Below are 25241 nucleotides of genomic sequence, written 5' to 3'. Positions count from 1 at the left end.
CAATAAAGGATCAGCATGAGAAACCAAAAGGAAAGGGAGCAGTTAAGGAACTAGGAGTCTTCAGGAAGGAAAATGGGGAGAGTGAGAGGAAGGGAATGAGAAGGCTAACAGCCAGGAGACTGAGGTCAAAGTGGCATATGAGAGTTTAAGATTTCAGAGGTCGCTTACCTGGTGGCGCAGTGGTTGAGAGTCCGCCTGCCGATGCAGGGGACACGGGTTCGTGCCCCGGTCCGTGAAGATCCCACATGCCGCAGAGCGGCTGGGCCCGTGAGCCATGGCCGCTGAGCCTGCGTGTCCAGAGCCTGTGCTCTGCAACGGGAGAGGCCACAACAGTGAGAGGCCCGCGTACCGCAAAAAAAAAAAAAAAAAAAAAAAAAGATTTCAGAGGTCAAGTAAGGCTCAGGGTAGTGAGCTGCCGAAGTGAAGCGGAGTGGAGGCAAGTATCATTCAACCAGAGGTCTGGGAGTGGGGGATGCAGAGTGATGGGAGGAACATCCACGTGGTGAAGTCTCTCAGGAGGAGGGCGGGACTTGGAATGAGGAGGGAGTATGAACTAGCTGCCGCTGCTGCCATGCACAGTCCCATCAAAGTCTCCCTGCAGTTGCTGCTCCCTCTGCCTGGGCAGCTCTTCCCCAACATGTCTGGGTGGTTTGCTCACTTCGTTCAGATCTTTGCTCAGGTTGCTCACAGAAGCCTTCCACAACATCTATCACTGTCTGTCCCCTTGCCCAGATTTATAGCTCTTCTTATCCCTTCTTATGCCATGATGTTATGGGGTATATTTATTTGTTTATTGTCTTGTCTTCTCCAGTAGGAAAATCTGTGATGTCAGGGACTTTGTGCCTTTTGTTCAAGAATGTACCCCAGCACCCAGAGTAGTGCTTGGAATACAGGAGGCTCTCAGCCAATACTTGGTGAATGAATGAATGAAGTACAATTGGCACTCCTGAGAGACTAGGATCAGGAACTTCAATCTGCACCAAGAACTGATTTCATACCCATTGCGTCTCTGAGATTCCTCGTCTCTTGGTGCTGCTTGTTTCTTCACACCTGCTCCCTTTGTCCCTGTACAAGTTTTCTGTGACTTCTGACTGTACATGATCGCCCCATCCTTGCTAACATGCACAGCCAGGACCAGCCATTTTTAACTTCTAATTCCCAAGAAAAAGCATCTAATTGGCCCAGCTTAGGTGTGGCAGCTTCCCCTTCCCGTCAGCTGTGGCCAAGCAGAAGCCAGTAAAAGACCTCATAAGGATCAGTCAGATGGCACTGAGGGTATTCCTTTCAAAGAAGGCTGTCCTGTGGCCCCAGAGTGTACTTATTATAATTGTAGAACATTCATGGCAGGAGGACTATCATAATCCAATACCTTCATTTATTTATGAATGGGAAAACTGAGGTTCAGGTGGGGAAACTCAAGGTCATACAGCAAAGTGAACGGTAGATCCCGGGTCTGTTGACTTACACCTGTCTTTTCCATATCGTATTACACTCCCTCTTCAAAACAATATTAGGGTTCCCAGCATGAAACAGCAGGATTTCTGAGCCTCTGCCCTACTGACATTGTTTGTTGAGGGGAGGTGTCTCTCCTGTGCACTGTAGGATCTTGAGCAGCATCTACTCACTACATTCCAGTAGTGGAATGGCCAGCACAATTGACCTTCTCCATAGCAGTGTCTACTAAGTATTTACTTGTGCTATACATGCATTTTTATTTTATATGTATCACTCCTAATTGTCTGGATATGAACTACCATTCATTTCCAATTCTTCCTCAGAAATATGTTATACCCAGACACTAATTCTCAAACTATTGGATCTTAGAGATTACCTATCTCTATTTTATAAACATTCTAAATGACACAGACAGTGGTTAAAAAGCTTGACGGTGAGTACACTTTTGCCTAAATCTATCTCTTTTTACATGGGTACCACTGTCCAATCAAATTGTTGTAATGTTAAAAGGATTTTTCTTATGCTGAAGTTACTTATAACCCCATCATTCTAATAAACAAAAGTTTATTTTTTTATATTTCTTTACCAAAGTCCTTTACCATACATATAATTTTGTAAAGCTATAATCATAACATATGCACAGTTTACATTCTGCCTTTTTCAATACTGTCTTTTAAATACCAGTGTACAATATCATGAATGCTTAAAGTTTCTACTTTAATGCTGAAGTTACTTTGTTGGAAAAAATACAGCTTTGTCCTGGCAAGAAGCCTCAGTGAAAAATCCTATCAAATGATGTTTGCCATCATTACTAGAATCCCCAGTGTTTTTCTCTGTGTGAGTGGGAGTTAAACATTTACATTTGCCCCCGTTATAATTCCTTTATTTTTTCAAATCTCACAAGGGTGTCCAGGTTGATGAATTGTGATGTGGTGGTTATCTTACTGTGCCAACAATGAATGCTTTGGGCAGAAAAAGCAGACCAGTTGGAAAGAAAGAGGACTTTGTTTACCCAAATGTGTTTTTAATTACAGTATTAACAAAGATAAAGGAAAACCAGGGAAGCACAAAATAATCACATGGGAGTCTAAGAAAATAAATGTTCTGTTTACTTACTCTAAACCTGTGGTTTCTCCAAATATTGGATCTTTTTCCTCTTTATTATTATTTCCTTAAGAAACCCCAAATTAAATGTGCCTTGGCTTTAACAACCAAGTAATTTTATGGGGGGAAAAATTACCAAACAGAAAATAAAACATGTTGACATTTAAGATTAAAATGAAGCCACAGCTTGATCAAAGAGATTCATATGTTGATATTTATTCATCATTATAAATATTTCAAATCTTATGTAGTCAAAAGTGATCTATTACTGTTTTCCAGGAAGTGATAATGTCTCCTTCAGTGTCATTAACAATGTTAATCTTGGTCAAGATTCCCTACATTAAAAATGTAAAGCAAGGGCTTCCCTGGTGGCACAGTGGTTAAGAATCCGCCTGCGAATGCAGGGGACACGGGTTCGAGCCCTGGTCAGGGAAGATTCCACGTGCCGCAGAGCAACTAAGCTCGTGCGCCACAACTACTGAGCCTGCGCTCTAGAGCCCGCGAGCCACAACTACTGAGCTTGTATGCCACAACTACTGAAGCCTGCACGCCTAGAGCCTGTGCTCCGCAACAAGAGAAGCCACTGCAATGAGTAGCCCGCGCACTGCAATGAAGAGTAGCCCGGCTCGCCGCAACTAGAGAAAGCCCACACGCAGCAAAGAAGACCCAACACAGCCAAAAATAACAAATAAATAAAATAAATAATTTTTTTTTAAACGTAAAGCAAAATGTTGCTATAGTAACTATTTTAGATCTGTGTTTTCTAGGCCCTTATGAATCAAAGACTCACTTGTATAGCATCTTGGGCAAGATGTCATATACATACGTGGATACACATATACATACATTATGCTCCCCTCCCCTTTCAGAGAACGTTTTCGTAAAACGGATAACACTAAAACAAACATACGTGAAATGAGTTCTCTAAATAGCAAAGCTGTTTGTTCCTCTAAAACTTCTAATACATTTACTTATGGACCACTTGTCGTACTTCATCCAAGTAATGGAAAATTTATTCCTGCTACACTCACGAACATTGTATGGGGGCTTGCTGTTTGGCTCCCATCCCATTTCCTCTACTGGATCAACGTGTTCATTAAGAGATCTTTCAGTTGCAAGCCTCAGAAATGCACTCAAGCTAATTTAGACAGAAGAGAGGCATTTCCTGGAAGTACACTGGTGTTTCACAGCCTTTGAGGACAGGGCATAGGCAGCCCCTGGAAGAGCTAGACCCAGGGGCTGTCAAGGCTAACCACTGGCTCTCTCCAAGACCTCACACTCTCTCCTCAAGTACACTTGTTTCTTTCTGCCTTCTCTCTGCAGCCTGGCCATTGGTGCGGATGGGCCAAACTAGCCTCTTCCAAATACCTTCTCTGTCCCCAGTCTGCATGCTAATTCCAAATTCCTAAACTTTCTCTTTTGGTGGTGGGAAGCAGGTAGTAATTAGCCTTCACAAAGATTCAGAAAAGAGATGAAAGGAAGGATTTGAGAGATCTTTTAGAAGTAAATATTTGTGATACTTGGAGCACCTGAAGTAAGGAAGCAAAGCATACCGAGGTGGTTATTACTTAACCTCATTTCTCTTTTTCTGCCCCAGTATATAAAAATTAGCCAGTTCTTTTTGAAATCTACTGGGGAAATAACTAGTTTTATCTATCTCAAGTTCCGAAATGGGAAGGATACAAATTCTTCATGAATAAATAAACAAATAAATATACGTTGTTACTTCCTGGCACATCTTAGTTGAGTCTTAGTTGAGGAAAACATCTGTGACACTCAAGGGGCCACACCTGACAGGACAGGAGGATTAAGAAGAGAGGGAGGAAGTGGGAGAAGGCGACAGATTCCCTCACGCCCCAGCGAAGTGAGGAAATAACTGGGAAGAAGGAAGAGGCCAGAGGGGGCAGACTTGCCTTTACCCAGCAGCCCCGGCTGAAACTTACCAGGGCAGTTTGGGGAACCTTCTTTACAGATGACTTTCTAGAAGCCTGGAGGGCCCAGGAAAATCAAAATTTATGGCAGTTACTCTGAGTTGGAAGATCAGGTTCTGGTCTTGTAAAAGGTTTACTGCCTAAATTCTTCATGGGCAAGTAGAAAAGGCCAGGAAGAGCAGGTTAAGGCAGATCAAGGAAGGAAGTACTCTGTTTCCATGAGGCCACCCCACCTTTCACCTCTGCTTTGCAGAGACTCAAAACGTGTTAAAAATGTGATTAGCCAATTGGACGAGGGGCCTGAGGACCGAATAGTTCTACCCACATCACAGCAGCTGTAGTTAATTCTTTGTGGCGGTTTGGGAGCTAGCTGGGCGCAAAATCAAGCAGAAAAAGTGGTTTCACTCCGACATCCCACAAGCCTCCCCTTATGCTAATGTTTCCTTTGTTTCTTGCCAACCCTTCCCACCCCTTTCTAAAGCCTTCAAGAAAGGATTATAGTCATTAGCTACTTAGTGTGAATAGATGTTATCTCTTCAGAGGATATTTCCATTTTAACCTTGTCTCCAATTGAAAGCCTCCCAGACTGTTAGAGGAATTTTAAGAATATATTTAAGAATATGTAGCAATTCTTTCTTTCTCAGATACTAGTCAGGCCCTGGTAAAATCACAGTAGGTCTATCCAAGGTTGAGAGTCGAGCAGTACACACCGCTTCCCTCTCTGTTGCTACGTTAGCTTACTTCTCTACCGGTTGGCCAACACTTGAGCCCAACTTCGCTCTGTTCCAGTGCCCGCTGCCCTCGTGCTCCTCCCTGAAATGTCCCCATGATCCAGAAACTAGAGGGTCATCCTTGGTGCAGTGGGACCTCCTGGGTCCCTTTGTTCCAACTCTGCTCAGCATTCAGTCTGGTTGGTTGTGGTCAGGACCATTCTGGTTGTGAGATATCTTGAATATCACTCCTGCTTCTACATCTTTAAGTGTCCTTTTCCACGCTTACCTTACAAATTCAGGCACACCTCTCCTCCTCCAAATCAACAACCGCCACAGCTAACTGAAATCTTTTCTGAAATCGATCTCCCCCAGCTATGAATGAAAAAAAGAAAGCACTGCTGAATAATAAACTCTGCAAAAAATATGGTTGGGGGAGAAAAGAATATAACTACTTTTGGTTCTTCAACTTAGTATACCTAAGAATCACCTAGAGAATGTTTAAAATGCAGATTTCTAGGCCTTGTCTTCAGAGATTCAGATTCCACAGATCTGGGATGATTCAGGAATCGATACTTTTAACTTGCATCCTAGGTAAATTTGATGGAGATGCTGTCTGAATCATACTTTAAAAACATGGAACTCGACTGTTGCTGTGAATTATGCACTGTTGCCTGTGGGTTGGACGTCTGTTCTTCACAAGGAGCTTAGTTTATCAGGATTTTATGTCAATTCCTACAGCTTTAACTACAGATGATGATGATGATACAAGTATTCCTGATGCATTTTCATTGATTGGTGCTCCAATCTTCCTAGTCTTCTCTAAACACATTCTTTTTTGTTTTGAAATTCCAGAGTCTGTCATCCCGAGTAGTGGAACATTTCATGTAAAGCTCCCTAAGAAACACAGTGTGGAACTTGGAATAACCATAAGTTGTAAGTACAAGTGATATCTTTTAAAATGCAGAGTTTTAGGAAGACATTAGAAAAGTGTAGCCTCAAATGGTTTACAGGTGTGGCAAATGTGTTACGTTTCATTGCCAAGTTTCTACCTAATGGTACAAAAATGCGGAGCCAGTCACCCTCCAGCACTTAATAGCTGTGTGAATGGGGCAAGTTACTGTAACTCTCTTCAGTCTCAGGTTTCTTCACTTATAAAATGGAAATAAGGGTATCTGCAAAATATCCTCATTTTGTAGGTTATTCAGAGTATTAAATAACATATTTATATACCTAGTATAGTCCCTGGCAAATAATGAGTAAATACTCAGTAAATATGTCTCACACACCCCACATGAATAATTAGATGGCATATGAAGGAATAGAGGTTCTCTACATTTTAACATACCATAGATTAAGTTTTCACAATAATCTATTGAGAATATCTTCCCATCTGTCCACTATGCATCTATAATTCATTTTGCAAGAATGAAATAATGTCTTTTTCTTTAGTAACTTCCTGAATTCCTCCATGGTACAAGGTGCCTGGGTAACCAAGCCAAAAAGAAAAGGAGGACATATAAATGTGTTTAATTCCCTCTTTTCCTCAGGCTCTAGATTTATAACTGCTTTGATAAAACAGCTTTGAAAATTTGAGCCCCAGTGGAAATTTATAGAATGGAAATTGAGGTCTCTGTGCTTTTAATATCCATAAACTAAGTTCATCCATAAATGCTCCAAGAAAATGAAGCAAATGATTAATGCATGAAGACCAAAGGGGACCTAGAAGCAACATCTGTGACCAAGGTGTGGTCCCTTCCAGAGAGTGATGAGGCTACATAAAGGTGCCTCACTACACTCTGTCGGATAGCATTTACATCAGTGGCTAAGGCAAAAACAAAGAGTTCTCAAGTGGGTGTATGAAATGGGAGCTGTCCAATTCAACTTTGACAATATACATTTAACATCGAAAATGAAGTTTTATTAATAACCAATAAATCACATATATCTAATGCAACACCAAAAATAGTGGTACTACAATATGGAATAAATGTTAAGAACAAGAAGCCAGGGCTTCCCTGGTGGCACAGTGGTTGAGAGTCCGCCTGCCGATGCAGGGGACGCGGGTTTGTGCCCCGGTCCGGGAGGATCCCACATGCCGCGGAGCGGTTGGGCCCGTGAGCCATGGCCGCTGAGCCTGTGCGTCAGGAGCCTGTGCTCTGCAACGGGAGAGGCCACAGCAGTGAGAGGCCCACGTACACCAAAAAAAAAAAAAAAGAACAAGAAGCCATATGTATGAGAGCCTGTATCTCCCCCAACCCCCAGTACTGGGAGAAAAGTAGGACTGATGGATCTGACGTTCCTCTGTAGAGTAAGTAGAAAGATGAAATGGGACTTTGGAGACTCCAGACCTATTCTAGTTGCTACTACAGTCATTTACGCCTTTAACTGGGTCGCTTCCCCTTTCGGTTTGTTCATTACGAAGCAAAGATGGTATGCCACTCTTCTGTCACCAGCTGTGCGTGCTGAGATTAAGGGAGAGCTCATCAGAACTTACTATTCTAAAAGTATTTGGGGCTCCACGTGGCTTCTGCAACCCCCGTGTAACTTTAACCCTGCTCTCATTTATCCTGTCTATTCCATTCCATTCATTTATTCCATCAGAATTGGCTGTGAACGTGGTACCTCTTGGAGTTGAGCAGTGTAGAGCCTGCTGGCTGCACGCAGAGACCCTGCTTCCACCCCATTCTTTCTTCCTCCTGCCTCCATTCAGTAAAGACACTCTGAGTGCCACGGCCCAATACTAAGTTCTGAGTCCTTAGAAATGCTTACTACTGGTGCATCTACAGAAGACACCTATTCCTCAGAAGCTTCTCTTACCACACAGTTTGCCACACTGTAATTTTACTCTCAAATTTTACTTAAGAGGATGGTCTTTTTTAATGCAATAGATTTATTCTTTTTTATTTGAAAAGCAGTTTTATTTATTTTATTTTCCATTATGGTGTATCACAGGATATTGAATATAGTTGCCTGTGCTATACAGTAGGACCTGGTTGTTTATCCAGTCTATATATAATAGTTTGCATCTGCTAATCCCAAACTCCCAATCTTTCCCTTCCCCATCCCCCTCCCCCTTGGCAACCACAAGTCTGTTCTCTATGTCTGTGAGTCTCTTTCTGTTTCATAGATAAGTTCATTTGTGTCATATTTTAGGTTCCACATATAAGTGATATCATGTGGTATTTGTCTTTCTCTTTCTGACTTACTGCACTTAGTATGATCATCTCTAGGTCCATCCATGTACATAACTGCAAATGGCATTATTTCATTCTTTTTATGGCTGAGTAATGTTCCATTGTGTATATATATATAGATCCTCTTTATCCATTCATCTATCCATGGACATTTAGGTTGTTTCCACACCTTGGTTATTGTAAATAGTGCTGCTATGAACCTAGGGGTGCATGTATCTTTGTGAATTATAGCTTTGTCCAGATATATGCTCAGGAGTGGGATTGCAGGATCATATGGCAACTTGCAATAGATTTATTCCTAAAAATTAATATACATAAAAATGTAATTTAACTATAAAGGAGAGTATCCCTTTAAAAACTAATCCTGTGATAGATTCCTTTTTCAAAGTCAGTATTTATATGTTCAGTTTGTTTCAAGTGTGGCCATGTACACACAACTGCAAAATATTTTATTCACATAAAGAACCATATAAAATTATGCTTTATGATGATGTTACATATGTACTAAAACTGATTTTAATACCAATCATGGAAACTATCCCAAAACCCCACAAAACTGCTTGAATTTTAGCCAGCTGTACACTAAAGCTATTCATGGAAGCTAAAAGTTTTGTGCCATTCCTGGATGGAGAAATGATACGTAAGCTCATCAAACATGCCTGTCAGTCCTTCTACAGCTCCAGCTCCATTTATACAACTAACCGTCACCATCCTGAGTTTGTGTTTCCTCATGGAAAATACTCATATTTTGCCAGTTGGGAAAGCAGAATTTGCTAAAGAAAAAAAAAAAAACAGAATCCATTTTCACTGTTACGAAATAGTAAATTCCTGAGGTCTAGCACAGTTCCTGGCACATGCAAGATGCTTGTTTAATCCCTGTCTTTGTTGAAGGAGTGAATGAGGAGTCTGTAAACAATGTTCTTCTAACCAGTGTGCCCTCCAGGAAATGAGCCTCTGAGGGCGATGAGGAATATAGATGTTTGTGCAAAGTCTATTGCATGAACTTGGAAAATGATGAAGAGCAAGGACCCAGAGCCCAGACTGCCCCACTTCCCAACTCTCTTGACCTGTCTGAACTGAGTTTCCTTGTCTAGAAAATGGAGTGCTCATTACCTTCTTTGTAGCACTGTTGAGAAAATTAAATGAGTTAGTGTATGTAAGCTGCCCAGAACACATTGTGAACCATAATGAATGTTAATTATTATAATGATCGATATTTATTTTCCACATAGAGCCTCATGAAATTTTTTTTTTTTTTTTTTTTTTTTTTTGCGGTACGCGGGCCTCTCACTGTTGTGGCCTCTCCCGTTGCGGAGTACAAGCTCCGGACACGCAGGCTCAGCGGCCATGCCTCACGGGCCCAGCCGGTCCGCGGCATGTGGGATCTTCCCGGACTGGGGCACGAACCCGTGTCCCCTGCATCGGCAGGCAGACTCTTAACCACTGTGCCACCAGGGAAGCCCAACCTCATGAAATATTTTAAGCAAGGCTCTACCCCATAAAATTTAGTGCCAATTGTAATTATCCTACCTAAGTAGGAAATCAAAGGACCCTCTTCTCACTCATACACACACAGGTACTGTTAGGGAAACTGAGGCACTACAGGGGTTTATGAATGTTTCTCGCTATCCTTTTTTTTTTTTACATCTTTACTGGAGTATAATTGCTTTACAATGGTGTGTTAGTTTCTGCTTTATAACAAAGTGAATCAGTTATACATATACGTATGTTCCCATATCTCTTCCCTCTTGCGTCTCCCTCCCTCCTACCCTCCTTATCCGACCCCTCTAGGTGGTCACAAAGCACCGAGCTGATCTCCCTGTGCTATGCAGCTGCTTCCCACTAGCTATCTATTTTACGTTTGGTAGTGTATATATGTCCATGTCACTGTCTCACTTTGTCCCAGCTTACCCTTCCCCCTCCCCATATCCTCAAGTCCATTCTCTAGTAGGTCTGTGTCTTTATTCCCGCCTTACCCCTAGGTTCTTCATGACATTTTTTTTTCTTAGATTCCATATATATGTGTTAGCATATGGTATTTGTCTTTCTCTTTCTGACTTACTTGACTCTGTATGACAGACTCTAGGTCCATCCACCTCACTACAAATAACTCAATTTCGTTTCTTTTTATGGCTGAGTAATATTCCATTGTATATATGTGCCACATCTTCTTTATCCATTCATCCGATGATGGACACTTAGGTTGCTTCCATCTCCTGGCTACTGTAAACAGTGCTGCACTGACCATTGTGGTGCATGGCTCTTTTTGAATTATGGTTTTCTCAGGGTATATGCCCAGTAGTGGGATTACTGGGTCATATGGTAGTTCTATTTGTAGTTTTTTAAGGAACCTTCATACTGTTCTCCATAGTGGCTGTACCAATTCACATTCCCACCAGCAGTGCAAGAGTGTTCCCTTTTCTCCACACCCTCTCCAGCATTTATTGTTTCTAGATTTTTTGATGATGGCCATTCTGACCGGTGTGAGATGATATCTCATTGTAGTTTTGACTTGCATTTCTCTAATGATCTCACTATCTTTATGCAAAGTCCTCTTTCTGTATCTTCATCTTGTGAAAGCTCTGAGTAGTGAGAAATAGGCCTCCATCTCAGGAAGCGTACCATCAGAGCCTTCACACTTGGCTTAAGGCTCACTCTTCATACCTAATTGACTGAGAAATGAGTCCCTTTGATTTTGGATGTGATGAGCAGTTTTAGACTAATTTTCATAAGTTCCTGATGAGACATTCATAGCACATTAGTATCAGGCATTACTTTTATAGATTTTATTGCTATGATATGGAGTAATTTATTATAGCAAATAAAGTAGAACAGCCTAGCAGAAGGATGCAGTTTGGGACAAGAAGCCGCATCCTGAAGCTCTCACACCTCAGCCAATCAGAAAACAGAACCCATACCCTCCAATGCAGCTCACCTGCCTTTCAAGTCAGAGAACTGTGGTTGTCTCTGCCATGTGTAGTTGTCAGTAAAGATCTTTTGGTATCGAAGTTTTCTTTTGAGGTTTTATTACAAGGGAGTTTTATCTACTTTGTACCATGCATGGCACTAAGCAGTTTATATGTGTTTTCTCATTTAATCCTGAAAGTGGCCCGATAACATCTGTGCCCATTTTACACAGCTGGATAAGCTGCCCAAAGACCCAGAGCTAATAAAAGGCCATGCAGGGATTCAAACCCTTTCTGTCTGACTTAACACTGGCTGTGTTAATGTTAACACTCATCCCTGTCACCATCTGATTGATGAATCTTCCCAGATCCTATATTAGAAAAGCAAGAGACAGCATTTTGTGAGTGCAGTTAATTTGTTGTCTTTCCTCTTTAGTTGTGACTGAATTGTCTGCAGGAACAAAGGCTTGCTTTATTTTTTGTAAAATCATAAAGCAGTCTTTATAACAAGAACAACAAATCTGTCATTTTCGCCTTAAGTCTTAAACATATTTAGAAGAGAAAGGTTCATGGTTTTTTGCCAACTTTGCAATAAAAACTCTACTCACTGGTCCATTTCAAATCAAATAACCGGTGTTACTTACTTACCAGGTAGTATATATGTGTGTGTGTGTGTGTGTGTGTGTGTACACACACGCACATATTTATATGGTTACAATGAAAGTAAAACTGAATGATTGTGTGAGTGAGTGTGTGTGTGTGTGCTTCTCCAGTGTAGTTTGGACAGTTTATCAGACCCTTTGAGCAAAGTACCTTGACTAGCAGCGTAAGTTCCATGAACGGCTAGACATTATAGAATGTTCTTGGAATGATTCACATTTAATTAGCTTCACACTGCAGAAGATTTCACCTGTCTTCAGATACAGAAAAAGTGTTTTAAACAAAAGATAGGGACTGTCATTTACTACCTCTTCCAACAACTGTTTGAGAAGAAAAGAATCCAAATCCACTGTGAGCACCAGTTTCTGACAGTGACAGACGACCAGTGATTTTCAAGCTTCGTGAGTCAAAAGATGCTAGCTTGAAAACACGCATTTAGCCCAGCTCCTACCCCAAACCCCCGTTTTAAAATGAGAGTATAAGATTTTTCAGGAGGCAGAAACTCATAAGGAGAAGAGGAAAAGAAAAATACATAACAGCAACCAAACTTGGAAGTGGCAAAGAAGATGGAGGAAGATTAATTTAAAGAAACAGAGTGGAAAGCCGACAGTGAGCCTGATTTGCATGCTAAACTCCCAGCAAGTCAGAGAGGTGGAATCAGGAACTTCTGGAAGCAAGAGTGATGGGAGAGTACGAAGATGGGGGATTGGTTGAAAGTCTGTTAAGAATGAATGAGTCCCTCCCCCAACTCAGAACCGCCAAGCACCCCTCCCCTTCCTGGCAGAGCCTAGTTTTATCCTCTGGAAAACGTGAAAGGGAGGGTCTCTGGATTGGGAGGGCACAGCTGAGTGTGCCAGTCCAGCTCTGAAAGCAGAGATTCAGTGAAACACTGAATGAGGAGGCTGCTGGTCTTCTCGCAGAAGCTCAAAGAAGCCAGGTATCCAGGCTTAATCCCCTCCAAGCTGGAGGAAGAATCAGTGCCATCTGACCCAAAGAAGCAGTCTGGCCTGAACTCTACAGTGACGACCGTAATCCAGGAGCCCCACTCAGGGGCACCAAGCTTTCAAACAGCTACTTTGCAGAGCCATCTTTGATGTGAACAGACAGCTAAGAAAAACACGGACACTTGGAGGAAAGCATCTAAGATGCAAGACTATCACCAAAAACAAAGAAAAAAACAGAAGCAGCACATGCAGGAAGAAGAAAACTTTAAAAAGAAAGAAAAAAAATGATCATTAACCTCATTTGTATCCCTGGGTGGGAGGCCCTGAATACTATTACACAGTGGCCTCCAGAGGGGAACAAAGAGCTCCTGAAAAGTAAGAATATGGCAGAAATGAAGGAGTTCAACAGAAATACTGGAAAAAATGTTGAGGAAGATTTCTAGAAATTAGGACAAAACAACAAATAAATAAATGAAGAGTCTAGACTAAATAGGAAAATTATACGAGTCCAAATAACACAATATCCAAATAATAGACGTTACAAAAAGAAAGAAGAGAGAAAAGCATCAAGGATATATTTTCATAAATTTCCTAGAATTGATGGATATAAGTTTCCAGATGTATGGGTCCATGAGCTGTGGATGAAAACAGACCCACACCAAGGCATGTCATCATGAGATTTGAAAACTGGGAGAAAAAGACAATCCTACAGGCTTCCAGTGGGGGTGGGCAGTTTTCACACAGTGTATCAGAACACAAATAATAACCGAGTAATCAGAATGGCGTCAGGCTTCTCAACAAATAGCAGTTCTGGAATCTAGAAACCAATGGAACAGTGCCTTCAAAATTCTGAGGGAAAAGAAATTTCCAGCCTAGAATTCTCCATCTAGTAAAGGTAGTAGTAAAAAAAAGACAACTATGGATTCAGAATACTCTCCTCCCATGCACTCTTCCTCAGGAAGCTATCAGAGAACATGTACCAACCACCAAAAGAGAGTAAAGCCAGAAAGAGGGAGAATTGGATTCAGGATGCAAGGGCTCCAAGGATGCAAGAGGGAGTGTTAAAAGGTAAACCGAGGCATATTAAACATTTTAAGAGTTTATTTGAGCAAAAAAATTGATTCAAATCTGGCAGCACCAAACCAGTAGTTAGGAATGCTCCCCCAACAGGAGTCTGGGGAAAGACAAATATAGGAAGAGCAGAGGCAAAGAAAGGAAATTATTTAACTGGCTGTAACTTAAAGCCTAGTTGGCTGTTTGTGTCTGGTTGTCCTTAGTATTTTGATTTCATAACCTTGTAAAAGCTTAGATTTTGGTTGGCTTCCTTGGGCTACCACAGCATTAGAGCCACCTCAGTTTAATGGCCTCCTTTAATTAATTTAACAGGAATGAAAAGAAACTCTGGGTTCCCAGGGTCTACGGGAAGGAAGTTCCCAAGGTCTGTGTAGTAACCCTAGAAAGCAAACATTTCAGATGGGTTGGAAACCTCTAATACAATTCTTGGTATGTAATAACATGTTGAGAGATTACAAGTCTGAGGAGTTGAATTCATGGTAAACACAAGAAAATTAAGCCAACAAAGACATCAAGACAACAGAAAATATATCCTGTAGAAAAGGCAGGTAATCATGCCATGCAACATGACTTGTCTTCTAATACTGTTTGCAGTCATACTAAAGTAAATGCTAAATATCGATTTTACAAAAAATGACAAAACTGTATTGGAAGAATGGGGGAACAAGAACTGTGTCTGAATATGGTGGTGATATAGAGGCGGAAGAGAACTGACTTCTCATCTTTCATAACAGAAAGAGGCAGCATGCGAGATTTTTTCTTTTTTTTAGTTGCGGCATGCAAACTCTTAGTTGTGGCATGTGGGATCTAGTTCCCTGACCAGGGATCGAACCCGGGCCCCCTGCACTGGGAGCGTGGAGTCTTAGCCACTGGACCACCAGGGAAGTCCCCCCGTCTCCCCTTTTTATCCAGCTTTTCTCCAGGATTTCGTGGCCAATGCCCAGAGCAGACGTGCCTAGCTCATAGTTGGTGTTCAGTGAGTATGTGTTTGATGGATGACTCTGTGAACTTCAATTCAATGGATTTCACAGAATTGTTCAATGGAGAACTCCAAGCAAATTCAAAGCACTGAGTAAGTGCTAATGTATTCTCACTCAAAGGGTCCCAAAGCCCTCAGAGCTGAGGCAAGTCAGGAAAGTGAGATCCTTCCAATGAGGACAATGGCAAATTAGAGACGGAAGGCTCCATCTGAAGGAGAGAGTGGGAAAGTGAGTCCAATGTTGCTGGATAATCATCATCATAAACACTTATGTAGTGTATTGTATGCGCACTGCTCCAGTCAATTTACATAGAAAAACTCAATCCTTACAACAAAAACTGTATGAGATCAGCACTGTTGTTCTTTATCACCATTTCACAGACCAGGAAACTGAGGTGTCTGAACACTATGTGCTCATGCATACACGGCTTATATGTGGAAGAGGCAGGATTTGGAACCCAAGCATTCTGGCTGCCAAATCTTGCCTCTTCATCACTATACCATATTGCCTCTCTAATTTTTTAAAAGAAGCTGTACATCTGTATGAAATCTACTACTTTTTAAATGTTGGCAACCAAGTTTTTAAAGCACTACAAGTCAAGCAAAGCATGCTTGGTTTGTACCTTCCTCAGAGAAGAATCAAAACATGGTGCTAACCTAAGTGTCCATTGACAAATGAATGGATAAAGAAGATGTGGCACATATATACAGTGGAATATTACTCATCCATAAAAAGAAACGAAATTGAGTTATTTGTAGTGAGGTGGATGGACCTAGAGCCTGTCATACAGAGTGAAGTAAGTCAGAAGGGAAAAATAAATACCGTATGCCAACACATGTATACGGAATCTAAAAAAAAAATGGTTCTCAAGAGCCTAGGGGCAGGACAGGAATAAAGACGTGAATGTAGGGAATGGACCTGAGGACACGGGGAGGGGGAAGGGTAAGCTGGGACAAAGTGAGAGAGTGGCATGGACATATATACACTACCAAATGTAAAATAGATAGCGAGTGGGAAGCAGCCGCATAGCACAGGGAGATCAGCTCAGTGCTTTGTGACCACCTAGAGGGGTGGGATAGGGAGGGTGGGAGGGAGACGCAAGAGGGAGGAGATATGGGGATATATGTATATGTATAACTGATTCACTTTGTTATAAAGCAGAAACTAACACACCATTGTAAAGCAATTATACTCCAATAAAGATGTTAAAAATAAATAAATAAATAATATAGGCTCAAAACAAAAAAAAACCATGGTGCTAGGTCTATTCACAATAGCCAAGACATGGAAGCAATCTAAATGTCCATCAACAAATGAATGAATAAAGAAGATGTGGTACATATATACAATGAAATACTACTCGGCCATAAAAAAGAATGAAATAATGCCATTTGCAGCAACGTGGATGGACCTAGAGATTTTCATACTAAATGAAGTAAGTCAGAAATAGAAAGACAAATAACATATAATACCACTTATGTGTGGAATCTAAACTATGACACAAATGCACTTATTTATGAAACAGACACAGACTCACAGATATAGAGAACAGACTTGTGGTTGTCAAGGGGAAGGGGAATGGGGGAGGGATGGACTGGGAAGTTGGGGTTAGCAGATATAAACTATTATATATAGAATAGATAAACAACCCCAAGGTCCTGCCGTATAGCACAGAGAACTATATTCAATATCCTATGATAATCCATCATGGAAAAGAATATAAAGAAAGAATGTATATATATGTATAACTGAGTCACTTTGCTGTACAGCAGAAATTCACATAACATTGTAAATCAACTATACTTCAATAAAAAAAAATTTTTAAAGGAAAATAAAATAAAACTTGGTGCCAGGGTGTGCAAACCATGACTGAGCCCTCGAAGCCCCAAAGGCATGGCCACACTTAATGTGCCTGGTAAGCATGGTAGTGATGGTGTCAGGAGCTCAACTTCTGGGCTCAACTACATCAACTCCAATGGGCATCCACCCTGATGAACCTTTCAAACCTCAAGTATGGACTTGATTAAAGGAGAAAGAGAAGAATGTAGTAAACATGAAATGGGCACCATACATGTCTGTAGACCATTAGAAGTTTCACACCTCTCTGCAAAGCTGTGTGGGTTTGTCCAGAGGTCACAGTGTTATTTTCCTCTGTTAGAGGATGACAGAGATGGGTTTGATGTATTTCGTTGCCTATACTGTTTTGTTTTAGTCCATTTCAATGGAAAATGATTTTTTTAAAAAACCAAGGGAAACATTGAGTGCTCTGTGATGGTTACTAAAGCTTAGAAAAATATCATGTAAAGTTATTGGCAGATGCTAGGAAAGTTGTATTTGCTGGTCATAACAAAGTTTTTGTTTTTGTGCCCTGTGCCCAGAACAATTTGCTGTTTGAAATGTAATATGAGTAAAACCGCTGGATGTTTATATTTCTCTAGTGGAATTATATCAAATCATTGAGTGGAGGTTTAAATTATGAATTAATTGTAGTGAACAGAATGTTTTGCATTCTTTGCTAGAAGCTAAGAATAATGACTGGATGAAGTCCCATTAACATTTACTGTGGACTAAGACAGTGGGTAAGGTATTGGTATATGTGTTTGCTTTTTCTTTCAATGATGTGTTACGATATTAAACCATCTGTTCTTGTGCATAAACATTTTCCTGGGATTCAAATGGGATTATGGGATATGATATGGTTCTGTGATTATTATGGGGTGATCAGACTGTTTATAATAAAATCTTAAATTAGGCGCCTTTTAATGATCCTTAAAAAGAAATCACTCCAGGCTTCAGGTTGGTAAAACATCTCCTATTGGAGGCAAATTGTTGTTTATAAATGTTGGTATGTTCATTTTAATTATCGAACTCCTAAACTAAATGTAAACTTTCTAGGTCAAGATGATATTTTTGTACTGAAATATGGACTATAGTTCATTTTGAGGATTAAGTCTAAGTAGACTCATTCCTAATAGCTTTTCATTATTATTATTTCATTATCACCAAAGGGAAATATTCCTAAGAAAAGTTATAAAGCCCAAAACTGACCACTGTGCAGGATAATAGATTTATCTATAAACTCAATAAAAGTTACATGTACATGTTTAAATATGAATATATATATCAATATAAATAAATAGCATCAGTCAGATTTCTGAACATTTCAGAGCATTCTAGGTATGAATTTGTGAGCAAAATTTAATATTTGTAGTCTATCTAGCAAAAGATATCCTTCTGGGGAAAAAAAAAATTTACATTAGTGATTCTCATCCACTTTCCCACCCAGTACACTTGAGTAATATGGCAGGATCCCATGAAGAGTGGTGTCTCCTCACAGGTAAGGAGTGAAAGAATGGGTAGGAGAAGGGATTACATGTAAGTACCACTAAGGGGAGCCCCTAATTGCTTTTAATACACTTTTCTGTTGGACTGTTCACTCTTCACCTCCCTCTCTTGAGAATCACAGATTGAAATAGATTTAATCCAGATGGGCAGCTTTTCAATTGCTTTCTCCAATTGCAGATTTAAAATAACTTTGCTTTAGTTTTCAAGTTTATGAGTACTTTAACACAAACATTTTTTATATCAAGAAGGGGTAATATGCGCATTTTAAAATTCATTTGCTGATTCTCTTTGCTTTGCATACAAACTGTACTTGCATTAATGGTTGCTATACTGTGAGACCTGTACAGTAGTGGGTGAATCGTGGATATAAAGATGTGACTATTCTATCTTCATTATTACAGCACCATCCAGTAGAAAACCAGGAGACCCCCTGGTCATATCAGATATCAAGAAAGGCAGTGTGGCACACAGGTAAGAAAGATGGATTTACTGATTCATCCCAAGGTATTTCTTAATTACAGCAGAAGTGACCTCTTCCACACCCAAGACAACCTTGCTAATAGGTCATAGTATTCTCAGTATTTTCCAGGCAGCCACGATTAATCGATCATATTTGACATCCCTAATGTCAATGGCTATGTAGAGCTCTCCCCCGGTGTCAGTTTATTTCTGCACCCAGTGCAGACAACAATCACATGAAAATGTTTTTTAGGGTCATTCATGAGTCCAACATAGCCTCTCCTTCACTGATCATCTTCCATCCTTCATTTTTCCCGCTAAAAAACTGAAAGTGGCCCCAATGATGAGAGTCACCCCACATGGAGATAATAACTTAGGGGAGAGTTTTGCTAGATGCCAGGATGTCCTCCCTAGTCAAGCCAGGTCCTTGAGCCTTAAACAGTGTTTATGTATCCTATTTGGTTCATAGACTAAAAAAATCAGGGAGCCTAAAACTTTCAATTTCACGGATCAAAAATATTTTTAAGTGATTAGGAATATTGATGTAAGACTGTTAACTTTCTTTTTATTTTCCAGTTAAGGACTTAAAAAAATCCCATCTGTTATCACAGTCATTTCATTAAAGAAATATTTTAACACTCAAAAAGTAGGAAGGGCATTGTATGAACTTAGGTATATAGGTATAGGCTCAGATACTGTGACAAGGAGACATAAACGGAGTGGATCCAAAAAGACAGAAGTTTGTCTCTCATACAGCAGTTGGGAGGTAGGCAGCCAACACAGGGCTGGAGAAGCAGCTCTGCCGTCCTCTCCAGCTTCTCCAGTCATTGTGATTTTCCAGCCATAGAAGGGTGGTGGGGTGGTGCAGAGAGAGTCTGGGGTGTGTATCTATAGGGGATGACCCCGAAGAAGGAAGGGAGAATGGATTCTGGGAAGCAATTAGCAATCTCGGTCACAGACATAATGCATAAAGGATGGTTCTTACCAAAACATAACCTTCCTTACAGATATGTGTGCATATACGTACAGAAGCACCTGCAAGCACATATACCTTCTCATTGTTTTTCGCATTTCATGATGGACCTTTAAAAACTTTCAAGACCTGAAGCAGTCCATAACCAGTATTAGACTCTCAGTGGCCACCTTCTAGATAGGTAGCATCCAATTCACCTTTTCTCCCTACTGCAGCCATAGTGAGTTCCCCAGTGCAGGTGGAAACAGCAGAGACACCAGGACTCAGACCTCCCCTAAGTCCATCCCACCTTGACTCGCCTCACTCCCTGTATCCTCTCCTAGTGTCTGGACTGCCAAGGACCAGAAGTGGTGCAACAATCTGGAGAAGCATAAGGACAACCGGGCTGTGTAAACCTGGGCCCATTACCCCCCTTCCTGGAAACCTTAGAATTCCTGAGTGACGCTTATATGGTTGTCCTGGTCTAATTGAAGAAAGCAGAAGAAAAAATATTTTTTAATACTCTGCAATGTAATGTCATGGCAGTCATCCAAATTAAGACTGGAAAAAGGGGATTTGTCAATAAAATGCAATTTTAAAAGTTGAAGAACCTTACTTCTTCTAAAGACTACCATAATGCTGCTTTGTGCTAAATGCCTCTTAAATGGCCTGGTTAAGTGCTCATCATTAATCATGCATTTGCTATGCCTTTACTATCAGAACGGGAACCCTGGAACTTGGGGATAAATTACTTGCCATAGATAACATCAGGCTGGACAACTGTTCCATGGAAGATGCAGTTCAGATCCTCCAGCAGTGTGAAGACTTGGTGAAGCTGAAAATCCGCAAAGATGAAGATAATTCAGGTATTGATAACCTCCTTAGTTAAGCCTGATTTCTCTAACTGCCCGTCTGTCACCAAAGATATTAGATCTTGGTGTTTTACATACAACAGCTGGCTAGTGACATTGCAGCAGTGTTTTTTGTAGTTAAGAGGGTCTTTAAATTGGGCCTTGAGAGTGTAGTATGAATTTTAAATAATGGTGCTTTTAAATGATATAATTAAGATATTTTCATTATATAAACATAGCTATATTAAAATAACTTTAAAGATGAAAACTAAATCATCACCTGATACCACCCTAATACAATAGAACTGGTCATTTTCTAGTTGATATTATATTACGTAATTATAACCACAGTACATGTTCTCTTTTTTCCTTAGCTTTATAAACATGTTACCATTTTACAAACCCTTAATAGCTATCATTTTAATTTACTGCCCGTAATTTATTTACCATTCTTTTCTTCTTACTTAGATTGCTCCCAGTCGTTTTATTACTGTAGGTGGCACAGTAACTGATATTTTTATGCGTGGATATCTTTATTCAACTTTTTTTCTTTTGAATTATTTCCTTAGGAAATATTCCTAAAAGTAGGGTGACTGGGTCAAAATAAAAAGGGAATTTTTATGGTTTCTGATGAGTCTTGTACCATGTTGCTTTCTAAAAGGGCTGTATCCATTGTTAGTGCTTCCAGTAATGTGCAAATACAGGAGAGCAGTGCTTCTCAAACTTGAGAAGGCCTCAGAATCACCTGAAGAGCTCGTTAAAACACAGTTCCTGAGCACTCACCCTAGGTGGGGCCTGAGACTGTCATTTCTAACAAACTTCATCATGATGCTGCTGTGGGCCAAGACCCAGCAATCTGAGTAGCCCCGCAGCAGACGCCCTTTTATCTGCTTTTGATAAGAACCCAAGCTAACTGAAAAAAGTTCATGAACTGAAAGAGTCAACTAATGTGGGGATTTATAGAAAGTGACATATATCTATAACATAAACACTTAATTTAAAAATTTACCAATCTTATGGGTGAAGCCAACACCTTCTGCTGATTGTAATTACAAGTCTTTTGACTTGTTTGCCTAAGTCATACCCATAATATACAGTTTATGATTTCCAGGTTTGGTTTTTGTGTGTTGTTTTGCTTTAATGCAGTGAGAATTTAAATAATTTAAAGCAATCTGAATGCTTACTCCATCTAGATTTTTATTTCCCCAATGTTTTCAAGTTTTTCCTCTATGTAATTAACTGTTGATTTTTTGCCTAATAATCCCCCTTATTGAATCTTTCCAAAGCATTTGATTTTTTCATAGATCCAATATACTCATGTTTCATAGGTTGTGTAAGATTCATTAAATTATGTAGTTACAATAACAAGTAAAACTGGCATAAACAGGATTGGGAATAATCATAATTGACTCTAAACTTTCAAGCTTTTGACTCAATTGGTAGCAGGAACAGAGGTACACGGGGTACTACAGAGGGAAACCTATTATTCTGGAACATTCAATGACATTGGTCAGTATATTTTACAAAGAGGATAGAGAGTCACAATTAATCCAGTAAATTGGTTAAAGGGAGATTGGTTAAGAGAGTTTCTACTGAATATAGTTTCATCCCAACCAGTAATGAGCCGTTGTCAATGTCCTGGACTCTCCTGGAATCTAATCCTCTAGATCCAGAGTTCGTGGTCATGTCAGGCCTTGTGTTTATGATTCCTATTCAAAGTCAAAACAAGTTGGTAGTTACATCCATCAGTACAGCTGGTAAAGATGATTATATCCAAGTATATTTTATAACGAACGTTTAAAAATATGCATAGATTTCTACTAGTTATTTCCCAAGCAACTGATTTTCCACACCAACACTTGCATTTCTCTCCTAACAAGCATGCCTCAATGGCATTTTCTTTGGGGGATTTATTTAAAAAGAAGGATAAAGCCTCCAGCATCAGACTGGGTTCTGTCCTAGTAAAGAGGCAAAGCCCTATGGAGAAACACATTTTGCATGATTTGCCAAGCTAAGCAGATCTCAGCTACCTTCCTTGCAGAGTGAAGAAGCCAAGCCAGAGATGAATATGTATGGTGCTTGTGATTGGCGATGTTCCCAGTTCCAAAGCCAGGCTGTGCAGACACACTGGGGGGAGTTTCAGAAACAACAGCTGAGCACTTGGAGAGCCGGATCTTACTTTCAGTTGCTTCTTTCCTTTGGCTTATTTTTCCCCTTTAGACCCTTTGCCCTACAATCCCTATGCCTAATACTATGGTAATGGTCATGCTTGTTAGGTGTTTTTTTTTTCCTAATTTTAAGAGGTCCAATTTTTTTTTTTTTTTTCGGTACGGGGGCCTCTCACTGTTGTGGCCTCTCCCGCTGCGGAGCACAGGCTCCGGACGCGCAGGCTCAGCGGCCATGGCTCACAGGCCCAGCCACTCCACGGCATGTGGGATCTTCCCGGACCGGGGCACGAACCCGCGGCCCCTGCATCGGCAGGTGGACTCTCAACCACTGCGCCACCAGGGAAGCCCTAAGAGGTCCAGTTTTTAAAATCCTAAGTCCTTCCATTGAAAACCATGCACCTACCCAAAATAAGACTGTAAATATAGGTGCAAGAGACATATTTACCCAAACCAGATTTTCTCCAGTTGTCATACTAAAATATACACCCACTTAGACACATTTTTATAACAGACCGTTATTTGAAAATTATCATCTGATCATCGAATAGGAAGAATTTGAGTCTTTCTGTATCCTCTTCCCCCATGAGAATATAAGTATAATTTGAGTAACTGAATCCTTTTTTATTCAGAGCAAAGCAAGGGGAAGGGATTATTCAAAATGTAAAACCTGGATATAGACTAGTTCAAGGCCAACTATGTAGACATAACGAGCACACACTTTTAAATCCAGCTCTACCACATTTGAGCTGTGTCAGTTTGGGCAAGTTACTTAACCTGCCTGAGATTCAGTACCATTTTCAGTAATGCACACAAAATAATACCCACCTCGGGGAGCTGTTGTAGCTTGTTGAGAGAGAGATTTCCTGGCACGATCAGTATTCAGTAACTGGGAACTATTTTTATTATTATTACATCCTGAAACGCCTTTCCCCACATTAGTTCTGATCCTTGGTCAAGATATAAATGAGTGGGAAATAAGCATTATTCATGACAGCAGTCACTGATTTTGGAAGTTTGATACCTTGCTTAATCTGAAATTAAGCTGGTGATTTTAAATTGTTGCCATCCTTTGTCTCTGTATTTTAGAATGGTAATACTCAGTATATATTCTTCACTCCCTAAAATATTGCTTATACTAATATTGGACTTTCTGTACCAGTAGACTTCAGGAATCTTCCAGTTCTTTCCTTAAGTGTCTGCTCCTCTCCATCCTTGGTTCTCTGATCAGTTACAGAAAGTTTATAACCATACTTGATATAACTTGGTTTCCTAAGCTAGTAATACTGCAGTTGAGTTTAACAGATGTTGCTTCAAAACGTAAGCCTCTCTTCCAGCTACAATAATTTTATTGCTCTGCCTTGTACTTTAAAGGAGATGGTAGAACTATTCTCAAAGGTTGTTAAAGTCTTTGTTTTTCATTCAGTCATGCCATCAGCATTTATTTAGCATCTGTAAGGTACTAGGGACTGCCAGTTCTTAGATTAAAAAGGACACACAATCTCTGCCCTTAAATCAGTCACCATGTTATAGGAGACACGGAAGAAAATAATCAACAGTACTATGAATGTTCTAGGTGTGTGCACAAAATGTTAAGAGAACGTGAAGGCACCCATTTGAGACTGGGGAGCTCAAGGAAATGCTTCTAACAACCTTGGTCTTGAAAGTATTTGGGAGGCGCTGTTAAAATTAACCAGAGGAAGAGTATGAGCCAAAGGAAGTCAGAGAGTGGCACATCCTAGTAGCAGGTATAGCTGAAGCAAAAAGTTTGTGTAAGGACTCAGTAGTGGGTGAATAGATGGATACACTGAAGCCAGATCATTATGGTCCTTCTAACTATGTTAAAAAATTTGAACTTTACCCCAGAAGCCAATGAGGAGCCATTAAAAGACAAAAAGCAGGGGAACGAGGCCAGGGTATTTGGTCTGTGATCACTGGTTGCAGTCACTTACTGAAGTAATGAAGAGGCATTCAAGAGAGTCTGCATTAACTCTGTTTCTAGCGCTGGCTGGGGGAAGCAGTAAAATAAAATGACTAAGAACACTAGGCTGACTTCACAACTGACAAGCTGGGAAACTTGGGAAAATTAACTTCTCTGGGCATCAGTGTCCTCATCCACAATGTCCATTGAATGCGTCCTGCACATGGCAGTTTTAAGGATCAAAGGAGGCAATATATTGATATTTAAGCACTCAGCGATAATGAATGGCACCAAGTAAGGCCCAATGAAGGCACTATCAACAGCCATTATTAGGATGCTTTTAAAATTAATTTTAGCTTTATTTTACTATGGCCAAATCTTTTGGAACACCTGGGATTGTAGGGAAACCCCCACCCCCCATATTCGGTGGCCATTCTCTCTAGAGGAGCTTTTACATCTGTCATCTTTCATTACCACGGGAACATAAAATCGAGTAGAGCCAATCGGTGCTTGTCTGGGTCCAAGCCTCTAGAACCATGGCTGTTACCTAATCCCCAGGCCCTCAGAGAAGCAAATAAGATCTATTG

At 40.4% G+C, this 25241-nt stretch overlaps 1 protein-coding gene across 11 annotated transcripts in view; it reads left to right on the top strand.

Annotated features, from left to right (window-relative positions):
• GRIP1 (glutamate receptor interacting protein 1) overlaps window positions 1-25241 on the top strand; it is a gene marked incomplete at both ends in the record, with an annotated part of 711329 nt that overhangs the window by 630159 nt on the left and 55929 nt on the right. For all 11 annotated transcript variants that reach the window (XM_079716052.1, XM_079716060.1, XM_079716058.1 and 8 more), the window contains 3 exons: window positions 6056-6136; window positions 18708-18777; window positions 20438-20583. In XM_079716052.1, the coding sequence (XP_079572178.1) occupies window positions 6056-6136; window positions 18708-18777; window positions 20438-20583 (297 nt within the window). The remainder of the gene's footprint in view (window positions 1-6055; window positions 6137-18707; window positions 18778-20437; window positions 20584-25241) is intronic.

Source organism: Hyperoodon ampullatus, assembly GCF_949752795.1.
Source record: "Hyperoodon ampullatus genome assembly, chromosome: 11".
Lineage (NCBI taxonomy): Eukaryota > Metazoa > Chordata > Mammalia > Artiodactyla > Ziphiidae > Hyperoodon > Hyperoodon ampullatus.
Note: the sequence above shows the minus strand (reverse complement) of the source record. Positions and strands in the feature narration are given on the sequence as shown.